This window comes from Chelon labrosus, assembly GCF_963514085.1.
Source record: "Chelon labrosus genome assembly, chromosome: 6".
In the NCBI taxonomy this organism is placed as follows: domain Eukaryota; kingdom Metazoa; phylum Chordata; class Actinopteri; order Mugiliformes; family Mugilidae; genus Chelon; species Chelon labrosus.
The window spans coordinates 4,385,182-4,405,836 of record NC_140342.1 but is presented as its reverse complement, the minus strand read 5'-3'; the positions used below and the strand labels follow the sequence as shown (position 1 = coordinate 4,405,836).

The window sequence follows — 20,655 nt, the reverse complement described above, 5'->3', positions numbered from 1 at the left end:
TCCACTTGGTTTTAACTTCCAAATGCTATATCCGCCTTTGACACAGCCAACCGGCTGACTTCATGAGACACTGGAAATTATGCAGGGGGCTGCGCACAGTTAAATGAAGAAGAAAAAAGAAGTTGAGGAAGAAATATAAGACATTCAGCTGCTGCACATTTCTTTAGTTTTCACCTTGCAGTTGCTTAAGTGGATGGAAACGAGGAGAAAGTGGCTTCCTGTGGAAAGTAATCCAGCACTGTATGTCTGATATCTAGTGCAGTATCAAAGTGGGAGGAAGGATGGGAGCTGAAATGGAGTCACTGCTTTGATTCTGTCTCACTCACATTAAAACCAAGCCCTCCAAGAACATCTCAAAACTTTTTCCTTCACTATTGCAAACTTTCCCATCAAATCTGACTGAGTAATGCATTTACTCCGCAACTGCAAGAGCTTAATTAGGACCATCATTTCTTAAATGCAAGCCAGTTTAAAATGTCAAAAATCAGAATGGTTTTACTGAGGCAACAGTCTCTTAACGTTGTGTTTTTATCAACAACTTGTCGGGAACTTAAAGCTATGTTTCCATTTGGCAGCCATGGTGTTTGATCGGCAGCAAGTTTTTAATCTTGTTATCTGGGTGCAGAAGGGAGACAGCTCTTTATCAGAACATTTCTCATGCATCGCTGATAATGTGGTAATTTATTAACGCTGAATATGTACGATAATGCAGTGCCCATCATAATCTGTGTCATTTAGTTGACAATTAGGCTGCAGTTCCAATCAATGCTGCATTACAATGATGATAATGGCTGTGCATCAGTCCTTAAGCCATTTTGTAAAACGAGCTCCTGGCAGTGGCAGAATGCGGGGAAAGCTCTCCATAAAGCTTATTCAGAGACTGACATGGGTTAAATATAAACTATTTGACCCACCCACATTAATCTACACAGCATCCAGACCATAGGGCCTCATTGCTCACATCGCGAGAGAATATTTTGTTGAGTTTTCTTTAACAGAATGAAGCTGCTTTGTGAGCATCAAGGCTTTAGCTAACAGCCTTTGTGATTTCTGGCCTTCTAAAGAGTTGAATAATAAAATAAAGCCAACATCTCAGCTCGACTCTTTTAAAGCTCCACTGTAGTTCAAAGAGCTTGCCTCGCTCAGTGTCGTCAAGGCCACAATGGAAACGATCAGATCAAACTGTTTGTCTTTCACCCTTGACCCAGGCTCTGATGAATATACTCTTACTTTCAGATAACTGTGCTGAGAGCCAAGAGGAGAAAGTTTGTGTCCTATTTCGGGTTCTGACTGATTGATCTTAAGCAACCGCTTTTCCCTCGGTTCAGACTCAGAGACTGACATAACAAGGTCAGGAAATGCCAAAGGGAGACTGAGATGTGCCAGTAGGTAGCTACAAATATCAAGCAAGTAAACTACACACAGGAGAACAAGTCAAAAGTGTCAGACTACTTGCTGGGCCTGTAATATACTGATAACTGAGCTGAGTTTTACAGTTTTTAATGAGGCTCTTGATGAAGACAACTGACATGTACTTGGAGATAACCAATGACGGCGTGATGCAAGTTGTGTTAAATTGAATAAAACAAGGTTAGCCGCTGTTACAGCTGTATGAACTATTGAGGTTTAACATCAAATGGTTTAATGATGAAACTAGGTTCAGCTGGGTAGCAAGCAGAAAATGTTGAGGCTCAATTTGTTTCCTCACCAGTGTTTTCAGCTACGCTAGCAAACAGTCCTATCAATGGCCCCCACTTAGATGCACACACATTCTGGATCAATGGCTCCTCTGGATATAGACCCAAATAATTGATTTAAGTGCGTGTCCATAGGTAGCACAAACTGCCCTGCTTTTAAAATAATGCTCAAGCCATGTTACTACAATATCCATGAAATTATCCACTCTGGTACAAAAAGTATATATTTTTTCATTCATACACAATCATGTGTATGATTGTGTATAAACAGGGAAAAAGAGTGAATTAATGTGTTCCGTTTGGTACGCACCATGTAAGGGGAAGCCAGTGTGGGTTACGGGTACAATCCCAACCGGCTCGACTGGAAAAAGAGCTACTACTGTTCAGGCACCATGGGCCCAAAAAATGAGGAAGCATGAGGAAATAGAAACACGGCAGATATTTTTAAGAGTATGAAACATTTTTTAGAGGAATTCCTATGAAGACAGCTTTAAAGGTTCACAGTTCTCTTTAAGACACCCACGGTGCCAAGAACAAAAAAATCAAGAAAATGTTTAAAAGTTATTAAAGAGTGAAGCTTGTCAACATAAATAAATAAATGTAGTTTTGAATCAGTTTCTATGAAAACCATCTTACCTATTTGTGTGTCCTATTACATTCTGCTTGAATTTGCAATATTTGTATTGACTTGAGGATTACAGTTAAAATGGAAAAAGTAATCTTCTGCAGTTCTACACTGACAATTAAGCTGTTAGTGATATTGGCTATTAGGTCGATATCACATACAGTAGAAGCACAAAAACGGATTGCGTGTTTCTTTTTTTTAGTGGTTTGGCTGACTGAACTGATGATCAAAGTCAGCAACGAAATGGTAATCAATGCATTTCTAACATCAAAGCTCAGTTTGGCCAGACAACAAGAATTGTAAACACCACAAACATTCAAGAACACATGGGGAGAATTTTAAGTGGCTCTGCGGGGTTCAATCAATCGAAAAGTAACCAGACCTCTTAAAAAAAAAAAATGACTGCCGGAATGTCGTATTGCCTTTGAACCAATGTCCTTCTTGTGTGTAACACCTCTCCCCGAGGTTGAGAAACTGACAGATCGAGGCCAGCCTGTGATGACAGTAGCAAATTAAGATGTATTGCTTTTACTGAGGTGATGAAATCAGGACATCAGAGGGGGAAACCAAGAAACTAGTTGGCTGCTCTCAACAGCTCATGCTTCCTGTAACAGGAACTAATCTGAAAACCACGGAAGAGTATAGGCACGTTTATACATGCTTGTGTGTGCACAGGATAACAAGAATCTTCAATCTTTCCATTTATTTGCTTTAAGAACTCCTGAAGTCAACATGTTCATGGGGTGCCATAAATTACTATAGCCTAATCTTAAAACAAGGATGAAAAATATTTCTAGCCAGTGTCTGACTGTTTGTCCAGCTCTTAACCCTCTCCCACTGGCCTCTGTGAGCCTGCATACAGATTACAGTTTCTTTCTGCCTTGATCTCTCCTGGCCTGACAGCCTAATAAAACACATGTGGGCGGCAGTACCATTTTTGAAAACTATATCAACACGCTGCAAGGGAGCTGGCAAAAAAACGGCTAGGTGTTTGAGTGTGCCTTTCCATTGCTGCTGTTCCCTGATTTATATGTTTACCTCCCTTTCTGCCCCCTAAACTTGACTTTCTAGGGAATGAGATTAATAATGAAAACATTTCCTTGTTTTACACATGTGGACCGTTCATTTGTTACTGAGGCTGCTTATCAAATGCCAATGGATTTTGATACAGAATAAATATAGTCATTTATATTCCTAACACTCAAAAACTACACTCACTATCCAGATCATTAGGTACGCTAGTGAAAACGAATGCAGAATGTAACTTGGTGTCCTGCACTAAATTCCCTTCCTTCTTCCTCAAATTCTTCCTCTTTTTTTTATCAGATCATTCCTCTTCTTTTTACACAAACTCTTCTTCTATACCAAAGTCCTCATCATCCTTAAATTCTTATACATCAGTTTCTTCATCATCTTTGATTTTTCTTTATGAAATGCTTCTTCTTCCTCATTTTGTATTGTCCCCACCATGGGATAAATTAAAGGATTGCCTTATTTTATCTTAAATCATTATTCCTGATCATCAAATTATCCTTAACCCTTACATTCTTCTTCTTCATCATCAAATTTGTCACTGTCACTATATTCTTGTTCCTCTTCTTCAAATTATTTGTGGTGCAGTTAAACAGAATCGAATTAAACAGCGTTTCTGTTATTTAGCCTAGCCCACTGACTAAAATGTTGTTTTAAACTAATGCTGATTGTCATAAACTTAAAGAGTTAGTGCAGGAATCCTATACTCACTACTATCACTACTGTACCTAATGGAATGGCAAGTGAGTGTATGTATATATTTTACGCCATTTGTGAGTATGTTGTTTGTCCTTTAACATGGTTAAAGTAGTGAAGTGTGGCTGTTTTAACACAGCTAAGTGCAGTAGTAGAGTAAAAGTACGGTACACATTTTAGCTAACAGTGGTGGCTTTATCTGCATCAAATTTCACATCAAACATTTTATCACCTCTTTCTCTTTATTAGCAAACAGCTGTGGAATGTATTTGTGTGGCAGGGCTCTCGTTTTTAGATGGCACCGACTCCTTTTGCAGTTTAAAATTACAAAACATCACTAGCTTTCTAAAGTTATACCACAATGCTTCAAATCAATCAAATGTCTCGTTAACAGTCTCTCGGAGCGGTCAGCCAATTACACTTCCATGAATATTCTCAGTGTAATAACTTAATAGTTCTGCCACGGTACCTGCATTATTTGGAGCAAGAAGCTTGAGAAAAATGAGCCGTAAAATTAACCAAGCAGCCGGCACATTTAAAGGTCCCCTGTAGAGTTTTTGACCTCCTGTGTCACTCTGGAACAGACTTTTTTTTTTTTTTTTTTTTTTTTTTATTTAACGGGAGAGTCTGCTTCCCTTTCATGTAAAAAAGACCGCATATATTAACATAAATCTGAATTATACATACATGTGGTGCTCAAAAGGCAAACTAGTATGCCAGGAAACATAGCTATGAACAATGCTGGATTTAAAATAAGTATGAAGTGCTTTAGGAGGACAGTTGATTTTAGTGAAACACTGAATGTAAATATAACTCTTTGTCTGTTGAGGAGAAATGTCCACAGGGCAGCTTTAATACGGTGTTTATATAATTGTCAGGTTGTAACTACAAGCCATGTTTCTGTCCCAACTGCCAAGGTGACAATAGATAACTGAGTTTTAGTTATTTATGACTGTAAACACTGAACATGAAACCTAATGAGATAAGGGATCTGAACAGAATTATATTTAAAGTGAAAGTTCCTAGCTGGGCATGGGTTTGTAAAAGCCTCTGAAGCCCTACGGCATGCAGCCTGGACAGTGACTTTAAACTCAGTGCAATCTTTTTAAGTGCCAGTACCTTTTTCAGTACCAGTGTCTTGTGTGTTTCAATGCCAGTGTTTCCTTTTTCATTTCAGGTTTTGGTTTCAGTGCCATATTTAATTGGTTCAATTCTAGAAATGTTATGCTCAATGGTAAAACTGAAAGTTTCTGTCCTGGCTCCGTGCAACTCTGTTATTTTCAAAACAATAAGAAAACATAAGTATAAGAAAGACTACTTATCTGAACAGATAATTCAAATACAAGATTTTGCCAAGATGTGATTTTTATTTGGGAGCCAAATATTTGGATATAAAATATTTATTTGGGATTAAACACATTTCCAATTATCTTATATTTCTAATAAATGTTTAAAAACTAAACCAAAAATAATTCTTGGCTAAACAGATCTATTATTAACAATCAAAAGCCTTAGAAGCAGATGCTCTCCAGTGTTCCTCTGCCTTTTTACTTCTGTGTAAGTGCAGTTGTCTTAATTCTGGCATTACAGGGAGGTGGAGCAGAACAGGAAGGAAGATGATAGGATGTAACTGAGAGTAAGTTGTCCTTGAGCTGGACAACATTTGATGATATGATATTTGATACCTTAATGTTGTTTTATGATCAGAGTTATTCAGACAGTAGCGGTGAGCAGAGTTAAAGGTGCCACCTCTCTGCTTCCTTCCTTCCTGTCTTCTCCTGCTGCGCCGATAAAAACACCACCTTTCTTTAGAACTCCTGTCTAACCTCCCGATCATGTTGCCATGGAAACCATTCACTATCAGCTATATGCTCTCCTATGTGCTCTCCTCCACAGTTCTCGGTCCTTGCCTTGCACAAACACCAAAACAATCCTTGATCTCCGCTTGGTGTTAATCGCAGATTTATCCTCAACAAAGATAGCATGGGGGCAAGAAAGGAAGTGGGGATTTGACTGTGGTGAATCATGGCACTTATGCAGATTTGCCACAAGCATTTTGGGCATGACCAGCAGAGTTTTAGTCAATGTTGGACAAGACGAATTACAAAGGAGACATACACCGTTCAGGCTTAACATTATGACCACCTACCTACACTCTCTTAACAAATGAACAAAACTTTAATCACAGCAAAATGGCTCAGTCGCAGATTCTAACTTCCAAAATGCACAAAGGCTCTCGTTGAAACACAAATTGGCCACAAACAAACACTACAGGCAATCAGACTTTCACAAACAGAGCGGCACAAAGGCGAGCTGTTTACCACAAGACACAGCTGCCCTGAATGGCAAGTTGAATGATCATTTAAGCAGGTGTCCTAATCATGGCTACGGCTCGATTGGTAGCTGACTGTGGGTGCGGGTGAAAGACGGATCACAGGCCACACACGGACAAAACAAACACAGCAATGTAGCATAAACGTGGACATATGAGAAATCCAGGCATAAGCTGTAAGTTTAATTAATTGACCCACGTTGAGCTTCATGTACAGACATGATTCAGATTTTCTGAATACATCACATCCTTGATCTCAGACACGTCTATACTGTATTTTATTTTATTAAATAGTGAACTCCATCAGAGCTTCATACAAACAACTAACACAAACTAACAGTTTCTGGAACTACTGCTTATTTAGTCTTGTTTCAGTGGACATTCTGTGTAAAGTTTGCAGGAATATAACAGGTAAGTAGCAGAGCATCCATAATCCCACTGGCATTTCTGGATGCAGGAAATGCAGAAAGGGAATGGGAATGTGCAGTCCTGGGGGAATCCAAGGATATACACCTGGAAAAGTAACTCTGATTGTTGTGAAGGTCTTAGATGAAGTTTTGTATTCCGCCTCAGCAATGTACCCAGAGGAAGCTATCATCTGTATTGGTTTGGGATGATTTGCTGTACTGTACAAAGGAAGAAGTGGGAAGTGTGTGGAATAGCTTACTCAGTTTCAGACAGGAAGTTGCTTGCTTATTTTACAGGATGAGGATGATTCTGCAGCAGAATCCTTTGTCTATGTAATACAGCAACATTGAAGTTGGCCATGCAAAATAACCAGAATGATTTGCTTATTTTTGACTGGAGTCTTGATGTCTTGGTTTTAAAAGTTGAGACAGTTGAGCCAGTAAAAATCAGTCTCAAGTTCACTTATTATCTGTGTCTTGAACACATCTGCACAGATTGGTCCAGAATTACCACATCTGTGTTAATACTAATGTTTGTCCATATTGTTAACACAGCGCTGGCCCATAATCGTTCAAATAAGTTATTAACAAGCATCTAAGAGGCCGAGCTGACAAGCTGCTGAAATTAATGTTGATTATTTAACTGTACTGGTGAATGTCTGTGGACATTCTCAGCCCCCAGGTCATGGTGTATCCAAAAAAACAAAAACAAAAACAAAAAAAAACTAAAACAAAGGTGTTAAGTATTTGGATGTTAATAGAACGTATTAATGTGAGTTTCAGTTGGTCACCATCCACTCCCCACCAGTCTTTTAGAGCTAAAGAACCTACTTGGATGAGTGGTGAAACATCTTCAGGTCCAGTTCCCTTTGTCCCCACTGAATGTTTTGCTCCCTCATTCCATATGAATATGATAGAAATATCATTAAAAACTGAAAAGGCCTCATCCTGAGGAGGCAAAAGCAATGTGGACCAATGGTATTAACAAAACAGACTGCTTGGAAACCTGAGAAGGGTGGACAGTTTGATCAGTGTGTATCTTTCCAATTAATTAGTTTTGAATATTTGCAGGCATCAACCAGTGCTGCTGAGGCAGCTGATGCAACAAGGGAACGTCAAGAAATAACTGTAGCTAATGAAGAGGGAGATGCAGGAGAGGAGGAGGAGGAGGAGGACGAGGAGGACAACAGGCAACACACCTCTATGGGAGAGCCCTCTGGGCAGAGGAAACAGGTGTGATTGACACGCATACATACCTACTACCCTCACCCCAACACACCCCTTTCAACTACTGCCACTGATAGCCTCTAATTCTACTAAAAAACAGAACAAATTCAGTCCAAGCAAAAAGCTTTTTTAATCTTGTGAGTATGGTGTAAATTAGCTGAATGTATAAAACTCATTAACTATTAAGTACAGTTCAAAGAAGAAATCATAAAATATTAAAATTAAAGCTGAATTAAATTAATTTACCTTTTTCCCATATCCCTTTATCAAGAAAATATGTATCATTTGCACATTTTCATTTATGTTCTGCGAGATTTATCAATTTAGAAGAACACATGATCTTTTGGGGAAAAAAGTAAGTGTCAAGACCTGAGCAGCCCACACTATCCCCAAGGAGGAAAGCAGGATGCAAGTCTGAAAACACCTGAAACAGCCATTTATTCATGGAACAGTTAATTAACACTTCCAAGGCTAAAAGTCTCTGGCTTTGTCGAAAAGCTCACAGTGCGTTCCTTAGTGCCAGCACATTACAGATCCTGCCGACCTGTAAATGTCATGTTGGAAACTGAGAACTTCAACAAAAAGTTAAATGAAGAGACTTTTTTTCAGCAAATTAACAGTTCAAACTTAAAATCTCATTTTCCTTTTGTATAACTAAGCTCTGGGCATTACAATAAGAGTTCAGATCTGATTAGTTTTTTTGCAATAATTCAGAAAAGTTGCTACATTTTCAAACGAACACTAAAAACTGACTCATCCCTCAGTCTCAGTAATAAACTTATAAACTAATAAACCAATGCAAATAATGCCGTCGAATAACACAACGGCTTTAAATCCAGAGTTGGAATTCAAGTGACGACCATTAGTGCTTCTATAGTTGGAAGTAGGTTGGCCATAGTTATGTAAGTCACCTACGCTTAGAAAAGCACTGTACTCAGCGTGAAGATCCAGTTAATAAATGAGTTGTGTGCTCACTAGGCTCAGCAAAGTGTCCCTGACACACTGCATGTACAGTAATTAGATTGTGTCTGTAACATATTCATTATGACGGACTATATGAAAGCAGTTTTAATTGCTCAGAGGGACGCAGCTGTAGCACACTGTTGCATACCGGGGTCTCACTGTATGCTAAAATCCCTCCTCCATCAAAGAAACTAGTGTCATTAAGCTGAGTTGTGGAGCTCATTCCACCAGTTAGAAGATTTTCCAACATATTTCTCCTATAACAGACGTGGTGCAACATAATGTCCGTCTTAAATACTGCTGGGTGCATTTAGAGGGGGGCATTGAAATTATTATTACGTGTTATTAAAATGTAACTGGTCACCATTTTTCTAAAGTTGCTAAGTAAGGCATATTTAAACGAAGAGGCTACCTAGTAGTACTATAACTAAAATGGACTCAGCATTGTAGTTTTCCATCAGATTTGGTGGCGGTGCAGTCCAAAGCTTTGAACAGGTTGTATATCAGTCCCAGGTATCTCTTATCCATACAGCCCAAGGTTTTTCTTTGAGGACTTACAGTTGTGGGGCTGTCACTGACCAAAGTTTGGGATGTTTTATCAAGTGGAAGTTTCAAAAATGGTCAAAGGCTTAAGGAGTTAAGGCAAGTGAAACGAATAAGCCTGGATTACATTACAGCTAGTGACCTATTGTTATATGCAAGAAAGGCTTGAATTCACTTTTTGGCAAGTCAAGGTGATACACGCAGCTGGACAAGGATTAAAATGCATAATGAAAATGGAGGCCCACACAGCGTTTCTGATCCAACTCTTTTTTTCTTTTTGTAATTTTATTCAATTCAGCCAGAGAGCAGCTGGTATTTCAACAGACAGAACTCAGTGTGGGGCTCACATCTCTGATGTTGCTGTACCATGTTATCATGATGACATGTATGTTAATGAAAGTTGAAACACACAATGCTCTTTAATCCATGTTTGATATATATATATATACATCTGTAGCCTTTAATGATAAAACACACTTTACTAGGGCAAGGCCACCTTGTTCTTATGAGAGAACAATTCTGTGATCAAAACAATGTGCTGAAAAATATCCCCTAGTGCTATCCCTCCCATAGCTGTCACAGAAAAGTTTACTGACACAACACATGTTCTGCAGAGGAGGGCTCAGGAAGATGTGACTGTAGCAGCTGAATGTGAAACAAACAACCCAATCTGGCGACACTGGACTGTACAAGTGTTAACACGTGACCTTACACTTTTGCAAGAACAATCAAATGAGTGTTGCTTAATGGCAGTGAGAGCACAAAGAGGCAAGCGACACATCGAGCCCCCCTGGGAAATGTCATTTTGAATCAATAGGAGAGCTGCTTGCAGAAATTCACAGTAATAATAAAACTCTTGGTCGGCCAGAGGGTAAAATTTAGCGCAGGTAATGTGTACCAGAGAGTACGCGCCCAATTAAAACAATGTATGTATGTTCCTGTGTACCATTCTATACCACTTGTACTGTCTTAGTGGAGCCATCTGTAGTTTGCCTATAAAATGACTTCATGTCAACAAAACTGAATTGAAACGAGTTGAATAACAAGGTGAAACCACTTGCAGGTCTCAATGTCTGGTCAGCTTAGTTAACTCTTAAAAAAAAGTATCCATCTTGAGAAAAGCACACTGCTCTCAGGACTCAAAGGTGACATGACTAGTACTACAGTTTAAAGCCCGTTTCAGTGGCACCAATATGAAATTTTCTATGTCATGAACCTGAATTGTACAGGCCAAATTATTGTTCCAGAGGGCTGATTTGAATGGGAGGCCTTTAAGGTCGGACTTCCCTCCAAGTCTTCCGGGCCCGATGTGAAAAATCACTGCCAGAGCAAATACAGCTCGAGTGTCTACCAGAGGGCAACTTTATTACCTCAACTCCTGGACAATTTATGATACAACACCGAAAGGGTAAATTTCTAATAACGTAGCCAGGCTTCTCTGACACTAACGAGTGCATGCAGTCCTGCAGCTACAATTTACTGTCAGTCACAGAATCCTCCCTTTTCAAATTGCTTCTTGGATGCTTCACAGAGAGGCAATTTGGCGAAAAAAGCGTGAGCCACTGTAAAAGGGGGGAAAATGTGGAATTTAAATGGCACTGCACTGTCGCTGCCCCTACACACATCAGCCTGCATTTAAAACCAGGTAAAAGATTCTGTTATTTAAATAAATTGATATGGTAATGAAAATGATTCTTAGCATGCCTCATAAGAAGAATCATTTTTTTCTGTTCCCAAAAGGAGTTATCCTGCTGTAAGGTTTCACCTTTAACTACAACACTGAGGCCAGCCTTTAAAAATGTTCTTATCTGTGTCTCTGAGGTGTTTAAAACCTAATAATTATAGTCAGGTATAATGTGTCCTGATGAGACATGGAAGATTAGGGGGGACTGCAGTTAACAGTAAGACTGGCTGCTGCTGAGAGGGTTGCTGTGTGATAAGCTTCAGAAATCTATGTTAAACTGACTGAAGTGGTCAGGGTCGGGAGTCAAAACCTGAGTGTGTAGAATTTAAAGTGATGCTTTTTACCATCAGAAACATGACTTGAAATGAGGATGAATTTATGTTGTTTTTTAGGTTGGTTATTGTGTGATCCAAAATCAAATTTCTGTCACCCTTCCTGAAGCATAATCTGCACTACCTCTTTCCATATTCAGTTCTATACTGTACCTTTAAAACACTGATCTTTTTTTTTGCCTAAATGGCTGAATACTAGCCTAGAAGCCAGCCTGTACTACCCCCAGCCACAAACTTTTTCTGGCGGAAAGTTAGTCTGAAGTCGCTCCGGGAACTGGGAACTGATTATGTTCTGCCAGGCCAATCAAATCATTTCAGTGGGCCTTATGTGGTGATGGATAGAAGATTAACAGCAACATGGCATCTGAGCACCGTGGAGTTGAAATTTGATGATAACAAAATAGCTCTGATTGGTTGTAAAACTATCAATTTGCGTGAAGTTATTTTGTCTCTGTATCGGTAGAAACATGCCCCATAATGAAATGGAGAATTACCACACTCACATCCTGATAAGAATAGAGCCTAGCTACGCCAGGATAGCTGAATACACTACTGTGTACTGTGACAATAACGGAGTAGTGTCTTCACAACTTCCTTTTTTTGACACCTTTTGGAATTGAAATGCAAACAAAAGTGATAAAGAAGTGTTACAAGATATGGAACTACAAAGCTGAAATGAACATTACAGCAAAGAAGGATTTATGGGTAAATTCCGGGTGGTTTTGTTGTGTCTGACTTTTGTGGAGCAAACTCCACTGGGAGCTCCTAAGCCTGTTTTAGCCTTGCTCCAGTGAGAGACAGAGATGGAAATTCTTCCCAGCATAAACATTCCTTCTCTTGTTTACTACTATTTCTCTGGCATGAATCTATAGTAATCCACAGTCTCACATATTTGCTGGTGGTAGATCACAAAGGTAGTTACATAACATGGGCCATGGTAACTTTGCAATAGTATGTCACGGAACCCACTGCACAATTTTGTCATATTTTAATTTAAAATACACTTACTTGAATAGACTATCAGAATAACTGCCCTTTCTCTTATTCAACATAGCTATTAATGAACTAAAAATGTTTTAAAAGCAACCACTACTGCAGTTTCCATGTTGAGTGAAAAGAAAAATGTTGAATGAACCACTCTATTGAACCGCTACTTATTAATTAGAGCAGACCAAAGAGAAAATAACCTACAATTTACAAAAGAACTACATGATCTCAAACAAAGGGATCTACGTCAGTGGCAGCACCTTGCAACTCTGTATTGTTATATGTCTTTGCCTACTCAGTTAAAAAGGTTTCAATAAGGGTTAACATCTGACACACACCCGTTTTGTGTCAGAAATTTTAGCATTTCACACATTTGCATTTTGATTTTAGGGTGGCATTAGCGGTGAGACATAAAATGAAATTAAAATGTACTTGAAGCATAGGACTGTGCAGCGGTCAATTTGTGCGTGGGCCATATAAGTACTATTACTGGCTTGTTCTAAACAGGGGATAAATACCACCACCAATGCAACCAACAGGGCAAGTTATCAGACTCCCGTTCAGTTTGTCGCCACTAACAAAAATAGCTTGATCCAGTAAGTTCCTAAAGCAAATGTGTCACCAGTAAACATGCACCAAAGTGAAATCAGTTAATCTCTTACATATTCTCACTCCAAAGAAACATGTGCTTCTCTATATTGTTTTTTGTCATCATTGTTGTTTGAGTTGGCCTACAATGCACTGAATGTTTACCCACAGGCTGTGCCTGGCATAATGTCTCACACACCATGGTGAAGGGACATAGAAATCTGCTGAGAGGAACCGTGTAGTGCATTAATCATAATGAGGCTATGGCAGACTCAACAATATAAAGAGGGCTAGTGTGAGACAACAACAACAACTGGATCCCCAGCAGCAGCTAAAAAGACTTTAGAGCTTCTACCCTAACAGCATTCATCAGGCATCCCATCACACTGCTCTAAATGCAATTACTGCTTTTTATCAATACCGCCACACAGCGTTACCTCGGATTGCTTTTGTTTTTCAAGAAGGCGCATGTACAACGAGTGGAAGTTCTGGTTTGTAATTCAAAGCGGACACTCCGTATTGGACAAAGGATGTTTTGTTAAACAGCAAAGGAAATCAAGCAGCAAACAAAAGGAGGACAAAATAAATAAATAAAATGCCGCAGCTGCTCCTGTGTTTATATTTGGGTAGCAGGGATGCTACCCAGAATTGTGTTGGACTCCCCGGTGTGAGATTTCATTAAAAGTTTTCTGTCCCGGGGCAGAGCGCTACGTAAAGGAATGCCAGATACAAATTCAGACTCATTCATATGCAGCAGCAGCCCTGAGAGATCTGCTGTGCTGTGCATTAGTCTTACCTTATTTCCCTGCACCACTTAATGAAATAACTGTTGTTTAAATTGGGCCTTTAAATGAACTATTCAAAGTATTCACCACAGTCTCATGGTGTAAATACTGAATAATTCTGCAAACATCATTTGGGACCTCCATAGAACTATTCCCTGCATCCATATGTCTATTAATTAAAACAAGCATAGAAATTCTAGTGTTTATGTTACAGTGTTTTTTTCTGGAGTACTGATAAATACAAGGAATAGTCAGATTCATAGACAAGGCTTTCCAAAACTCTGCACTACATCAGCTGGATGGAAGTGGAAAAATGAATTTCCTATCCAGTATATGTGTGACAAGTGACCGCCCCCGACCCCAGTCCAATAAAGTAGGAACACTGATATCAAATTCTTCCAGGACCTTATCTGTGGCAGCGGCTCTACTCGCTTCTAAGCCTGAGACACTTTCTCCTATCTAGTGATGGGTATAGAACCTCAAAAATGAAAAGTTTGGGTGCAACTACTCATTCTGATGAGTTCCTAATTTTTACTATTTTCAGCACTGTAGAACAATACTATAGACACTGATACTTTGACATAACACATACTAAAGTATGCCAAATGTGTCAACCAATACCAAAATGTGTTATGTTTCAGATCCCCGGTAGCCACTAGATTAAGATTAAGATTAAGTGTCTATCGGCCAAGTATACTTGTGTATATACAAGGAATTTGGTCTCTGCATTTATCCCATCCGTGAATTAGTGAACACAAAGCACACAGTGAGGTGAAGCACACACTAACCCGGAGCAGTGAGCTGCCATGCTACAGCGGCGCTCGGGGAGCAGTGAGGGGTTAGGTGCCTTGCTCAAGGGCACTTCAGCCGCTTTCTACCGGTCGGGGGTTCGAACCGGCAACCCTCCGGTCACAAGCCCAAAGCGCTAACCAGTAGGCCACGGCTGCCCCGTGGTTAGGTTAAAAAAAATCTGTTTTACGAATCAAAAATTAATCACCATTTGAGAGATCTTAGATCGATTTTTAAATATATACCAGTTCCTGCATCCTCTTGTTAGAAAAATCTCACTGCGGCTTTGCGAGACAAACTTCGTGAGACCAGGCAATGAGATTAGTCCAAGTGTGAGGGAGAGCCAAAACATACAGACAGAACCAGCAAACCTGAGAGCACCATATGTCCTTAAAGCTGATTGGATTTAAAAAGTATGACCAAAGAGAAGAGCTGCACAAAAGCAACACCACATGCAAGATGTGAAACTAGAGGTCTAATCCAGTAGTTCAGTGTCGAAATCTCTTTCATAACCAAGTGAAAACTTTGAAATTTTGATATCTTTACATAACTGCTATTCAACTGAATCCAACCGGGAACCTGTGAATCAGAATCAAAACGATACAGAAAATGTGTAGCAATACCCAGCTCTAGTATACTCACTGTCTGCCAGCTGGTCAACTGGAATAGTTTTCAGTTAATAAAGTCTTTTTGAAAGTAAATTTTCTTGTTCTAGGCTTTCTTGTGCAAAGCTTAGGTTGCTACAGCCCAATTTCACTTTAAACCACAGAGGTCTATCAGTTTATTTTACAATTTCATCAAGCTCAGCTGCAAAACCATTCAAACACTGTGATGAAACTCTCTCACATGAGGACGACACCAGCGAGGGAAGGTCGAGAGTTCCCTCTGATCATAGGAAAAGTTGAGCGGAGTTACCAGGCTTATCAACAATTGGCAGCGGATTAGAGCCCACACCAATGCTTCCTAGAGATCAAGTAGCAGACACATCTCTACATCAGCTGTTTGGAGGAGACTGAAGAAGAAAACACTACTGAGAGCGACCAATAAGAAGAATGGATTTTTTTGGACCAAGAAAACCAAGGAATGGACATTTGTCCAACAGAAATTTGGACTTGTGTGTTGAAAGCAAATTTATAAATTTACTCAGGGTTCAAGGCAAAACTAAACTAAACTAGCACTGCTGCCACGACGTTCTGAAGTGACACACTATCCCATCTGGTTTGAGTTTAGTAGGACCATCATTAGTTCTTCGACAGGAAAAGCAGCCAATGAGTGCACAGCATATGTATGAACTCCTTCAAGACTGCTGGAAAAGCTCCAGGTGATGACCAAATGAAGCTGGTTGAGAGAATGACGAGTGTTAAAAGTTCTTATGGCAGAAAAAGGAGGCTACTTTGTGGTGTGTTTAACCCTTTCTTGTTACAATATATCTTCAGTTTCATACTGCACTACAGTATAAAGAGCTGTGCGACTTTACACTAGTCAGTTCTTAGACAATTACATTCAAAATGTTAAATTTTCGAGTTTAGTTCATTTTTACTTGCATGACAGTGACAGTATCTATCAAAACTAGCTATGTTTAATAATGTCCGAGAGTTGCCCTACCATAAGTTGCAATACATTTTTCAGACAAAAGCAAAAGAGTTTGCTATTTTCAGGAACTCACATGAAAGGACGTGCTTCCTTTCACAGTTTACATTATTATAAAATGACCATCTTTGAAGTTTTGGTTCCATAAAATGAGACCTCATGCTGGGATCTAAGATACCGCAGTAGTTATTTTACCCATTTTCTGACATGTTAGAGACTAAAAGATCAGAGGGTTTGTGGAAAAATAATAAATAAATGAAACAGATTGGTCTGTAGGAGCTGCTCACATGTTTGGTCACGTTCACATTCAGATGTGCTCATTTACAAATCGTCACTCTCATCGTGGCATGCTCTTTAAGCTGAATCAAAAGGATTTTCTACCTGCAGACTACATCACTTCACTACATTTATTTAAAACAGATATTTACTACTTAGACACATTTGGTGAAATAGGAAAGATTGCTATTATCCAAAACTAATCACCAAAAATAGTATTGTGTTGTTGGTACAAACTCAGCAGTGGTGCAGAAACTCCAGACTTTCCATTACTATCTGCTTTTATGAAGAACTCACATCCAGTTATTAACATATTTTAGAGTAAACTGATTTGGTATAGCTTTAGCTTTACATGGCTTGCTTCGACTACAAGAGCTGCTTCATAATGGTTTTCAGATTGACATATGTTGCATTGTATATCCTGGAGAGCTGTCAACAACAGTTAGCTGCTTGAAGACAAGACGCAGTATGGACACCTCTGATTCAGTGTTTCCTCAAAGCAGTCACTTTTTTCTTTGATGACAGCTTTGCGTGCTCATGGCATTCCCTCAAACAGCTTCATGAGGTAGTCTCCTGGAATGGTAGGCCAACAAGGAGGCCTGGAAAGGAGTTCCAGTAGTGTACGCACCTGTTGGCCGCTTTGCCTTCACTCTGTGGTCCAACTCACCCCAAACCATCTTAACTGGGTTTAGGTTGTGGGGGCCAGGTGATCTGACGCAGCACTCTATTACTCTCTTTCATTTGATGGTTTTCGCAACTGCACTTGAGGACACATTCACAGTTCTTGAAATGTTCTAACCTGACTGACCTTCATGTCTTCAAGTCATGATAGACTGTTACTCTTATGAATCCAAAATATAAAGCATATTGTGGGTTGTTTAACTTTTTTTTGGTTTACTTGATGATTCCATATGTGTTCCTTTACAGTTTTGATGTCTTCAGTATTAATCTACAAAGCAAAACCATTGAATGAGAAGGTGTACAAACTTTAGTAGCGGCTGTGGCTCAGTAGGTAGAGCGGGCTGGCTCTTTCTGCTGATCTATCCAATAAAGGAGTAAAAGATAAAAAAAACAAAAACAAAAAACAATCACTTGAGTCAAAAGAGTTTTATAAGAAAGTCTGCTGATCACCCTTGCCACTCATTAAATACAACTACCCTGATATTAAGCTAATAATCAATGTTTATCTTCAGCGCCTGTGTGGATAGTACAGTTTAATGTTTTAGATCATTTTTCAAACTAAAGCCTGTTATTTCCCATCACTCTGTAAACACAGTATATGAGGATATGTCAGTGTAAAAGCAGTGCTAAAATACAATGAGCATGTTGTAATTTGTAAAATGTCCGTATGACAAGTTAGGCAATGGCTATTAAACTTGATAGCAACCACAAAAATAAAAAAATATCACATAAGGTATGTTTAATCGATATCTGCAATGCACTGACCTAAGGCAGCAAGCAACACATGTAACAACACTAAACCCTAACACAAACACAGAAGCACCCATAGCCTCAATTCTCACCGAACTGACCGTATAAATGTGAGACTACAAATCACACACAGTGTGTCTCAGTGCTCGCAGTGGCAGTACGAGCTCTTGACTCCTCACGACAGCAGCAGCAGCAGCTGTAACCTGGCAAGAAGCGCTGCGGAGAAGATTCAGAACCATGGACAGCGGCCAAGCAAACTTCTCACGCTGCAAACTTTGCCGCTCTACGCCAGACTCAGTGTTATTTTAACACGGTTTAATTGTCCGGGCGGTGTGGACTCGTTTGGTTCTAAACTTGGATGAAGCTTGCTTAGTAAAACCAGAAAACTAACAAGAGGGCGTAGACAGTTGTGTTTTAACGAGTTGGGCAACATATAAGACACGGGCAGCGCAGAGTGACCACAAAACCACAGAAATGCACAAGCCTAAAAGTTGCACTTGGGTGACAGCAGTTTGGCTAGTGCGTTGACTAGCAGGTAGCTTCATACACAGGTAGTCCAGCTAAGCAAGGCACATGTGTACGCTAGGGATAAATACTCGTGAATTAATATATATATATTGCTTTAATGCAACTTAACGTACATATTTAATTATTGTTGGCTAAACGTTTTTAGCATTAGGATGCTACGCGGCCTGTTTTTGCAATAAGAAGTGCTAAGTGTTGATTAGCACACCTGTGTGTTATCAATAACAAGCTAGCTAATTAGCCTGTAAACTAATGGCGGACTGATTGTGACATATAAACTACGCGCAGCTATTTGCACTAGCTATACGTTCTGGCTGTTAAATATATATTCATAGCCACTAGTGTTTTCCAAACGAGTGAAAACATGGTATGTAGCCAGGCCTGGGCTAATAGACTGATGCTCCGGTGGAATATGAAGAGAGAGTGGGCTTTAATCCGCTTAATTAACGGCTAATGAACCGCGCACGCCGTCCGGTTTTAAAGACTCACCTAAGACAAAGAAGGGGAGCTCGGTGTTCTCCAGGTCGTCCACCACCACGACGTCCCCGGGAAAATCGTTTCTGACGGAGAACAGCAGCTTGGGCTCGGAGGCCGACGGACTGTGCATGATGCTCAGGTCGTTCTCCCTCAGAAACGGCAGCGCCGACACGGTGACGCTCTTCATCTTGCACTCGGTGTCCTGGTTCTGGTCCTCGTCGCCGTTTAGGCATCGGACGTCGGCGGTCAGGAAGGCCAGGAGGACCCACGCGAGCCCCGGCAGCAGCAGCGGTAGCAGCAGCGTTCTCGGCCCCATGTTGATGCTCGCCATCTCCGTCGCTCCGTTTCCTCTCCCCTCCTCTCTGTTTCCTTTCTCGGGCTGCTTCAGCCTCTCAGTCCAGCGGATGAGAGAGCGGCTGAGTGAGTGAGTGAGGAGGGGTGTGTGTGTGTGTGTGTGTTACACCGCCGGGCTCTCACAGTGTGGGAAACAAACGCCTCTTACTTCTCCCGTATGAGCACTGACAGGATTGTTGTAGATACAGCATTACTGAACATTGACTGCGCGGCTGTGTTTAAATGCTTTTGACCCCTTTACTGTAGTAATTGATCGATAAACTATCCAAATGGCTCTGGAATGGCTAAGCATAGATTACCAGCAGGATATGCACCCAGAGCGCCCTGAGGGTCCCATCACCAAAAGCACCATCATTTGTAATTTAATTGTATGTTTGCCCTCTCACACCAGTTTGCATTTCATCTGCAAGTGACACCACTGAGCATCTTCAGTCGCTTGCCTGACCTCTTTGATTGGGTGGACACTCCACTGGGTGCATGCATAATTTCGTAATTGATGGCTCAGATTCACAAGCTGACTGTTGAAACTCTGTCAGAAGATGCTGTGCTGTTGATACGGGAGAACTTTAAAGGGTGTATTGAAGAGGACAGCTCTAGGCAAGAGTTGCAAATCCTTTGTTTTGCTGGGAATCACAATTTACATTTGTGCACAAATCAACACACAGAATGCATGCAGATTCTTGAGACTGTTTTGTGCAGAAGAGATCCATACTGCATAAGTATGAAATGCATGTAAAAAAAAAGATCAGAGGAGACAAGGAAATGTAACCTCACTCTGTGCACATTCAAACAGATCTGATAAAAGATGTCCAGTCCAACAACATAATCATCGCCTGTATCAGTTTAAAGCGGCAGTCTCAAAGATTTCAATGTAAGTAAATGAACGCTGAGACACTATCATCCCTGAATGGGGAAACAGAATGGGTGACTGAGCCTGTGACCCTAGGATGAAGTTATATGATTGTCCTCTGCATTAACAGTATTAGGAACTGTTTTGAAGTATGACATTGCCAAGATGTGCAAAGATAGTGAAAGGTGCTCCCTCACCTAGCAATCATCTTTCTGCCAGAGAGGGTACGCTGTAATGTTCAACTGAATTACTACATCACAGATGACGGTGTTAAGGTCTCTGGGAAGTCAGGTTCAGAAAGCTGGAATTACATTTGTTCTGTTCGGCGGAAAATAAGCGCTGACATTTCTAAGATGACCCATTTAATATCATCCTTGAAAGCAGAGCAGTTATGAACTTGTTTAGGTCTGAAATGAGAAATTTATATTACTTTTATTGTTTCAGCCATTTTGTAGCCATTGCCAT

At 40.1% G+C, this 20,655-nt stretch overlaps 1 protein-coding gene across 1 annotated transcript in view; it reads right to left on the bottom strand.

Annotated features, from left to right (window-relative positions):
- The window catches only part of astn1 (astrotactin 1), a gene marked incomplete at its 5' end in the record, with an annotated part of 409,253 nt that extends 389,936 nt beyond the window's left edge, over window positions 1–19,317 (bottom strand). The window contains one exon of the mRNA XM_084545838.1: window positions 18,999–19,317. Coding sequence (XP_084401964.1) covers window positions 18,999–19,317 — 319 coding nt within the window. The remainder of the gene's footprint in view (window positions 1–18,998) is intronic.
- Window positions 19,318–20,655: the final 1,338 nt, after the last annotated feature.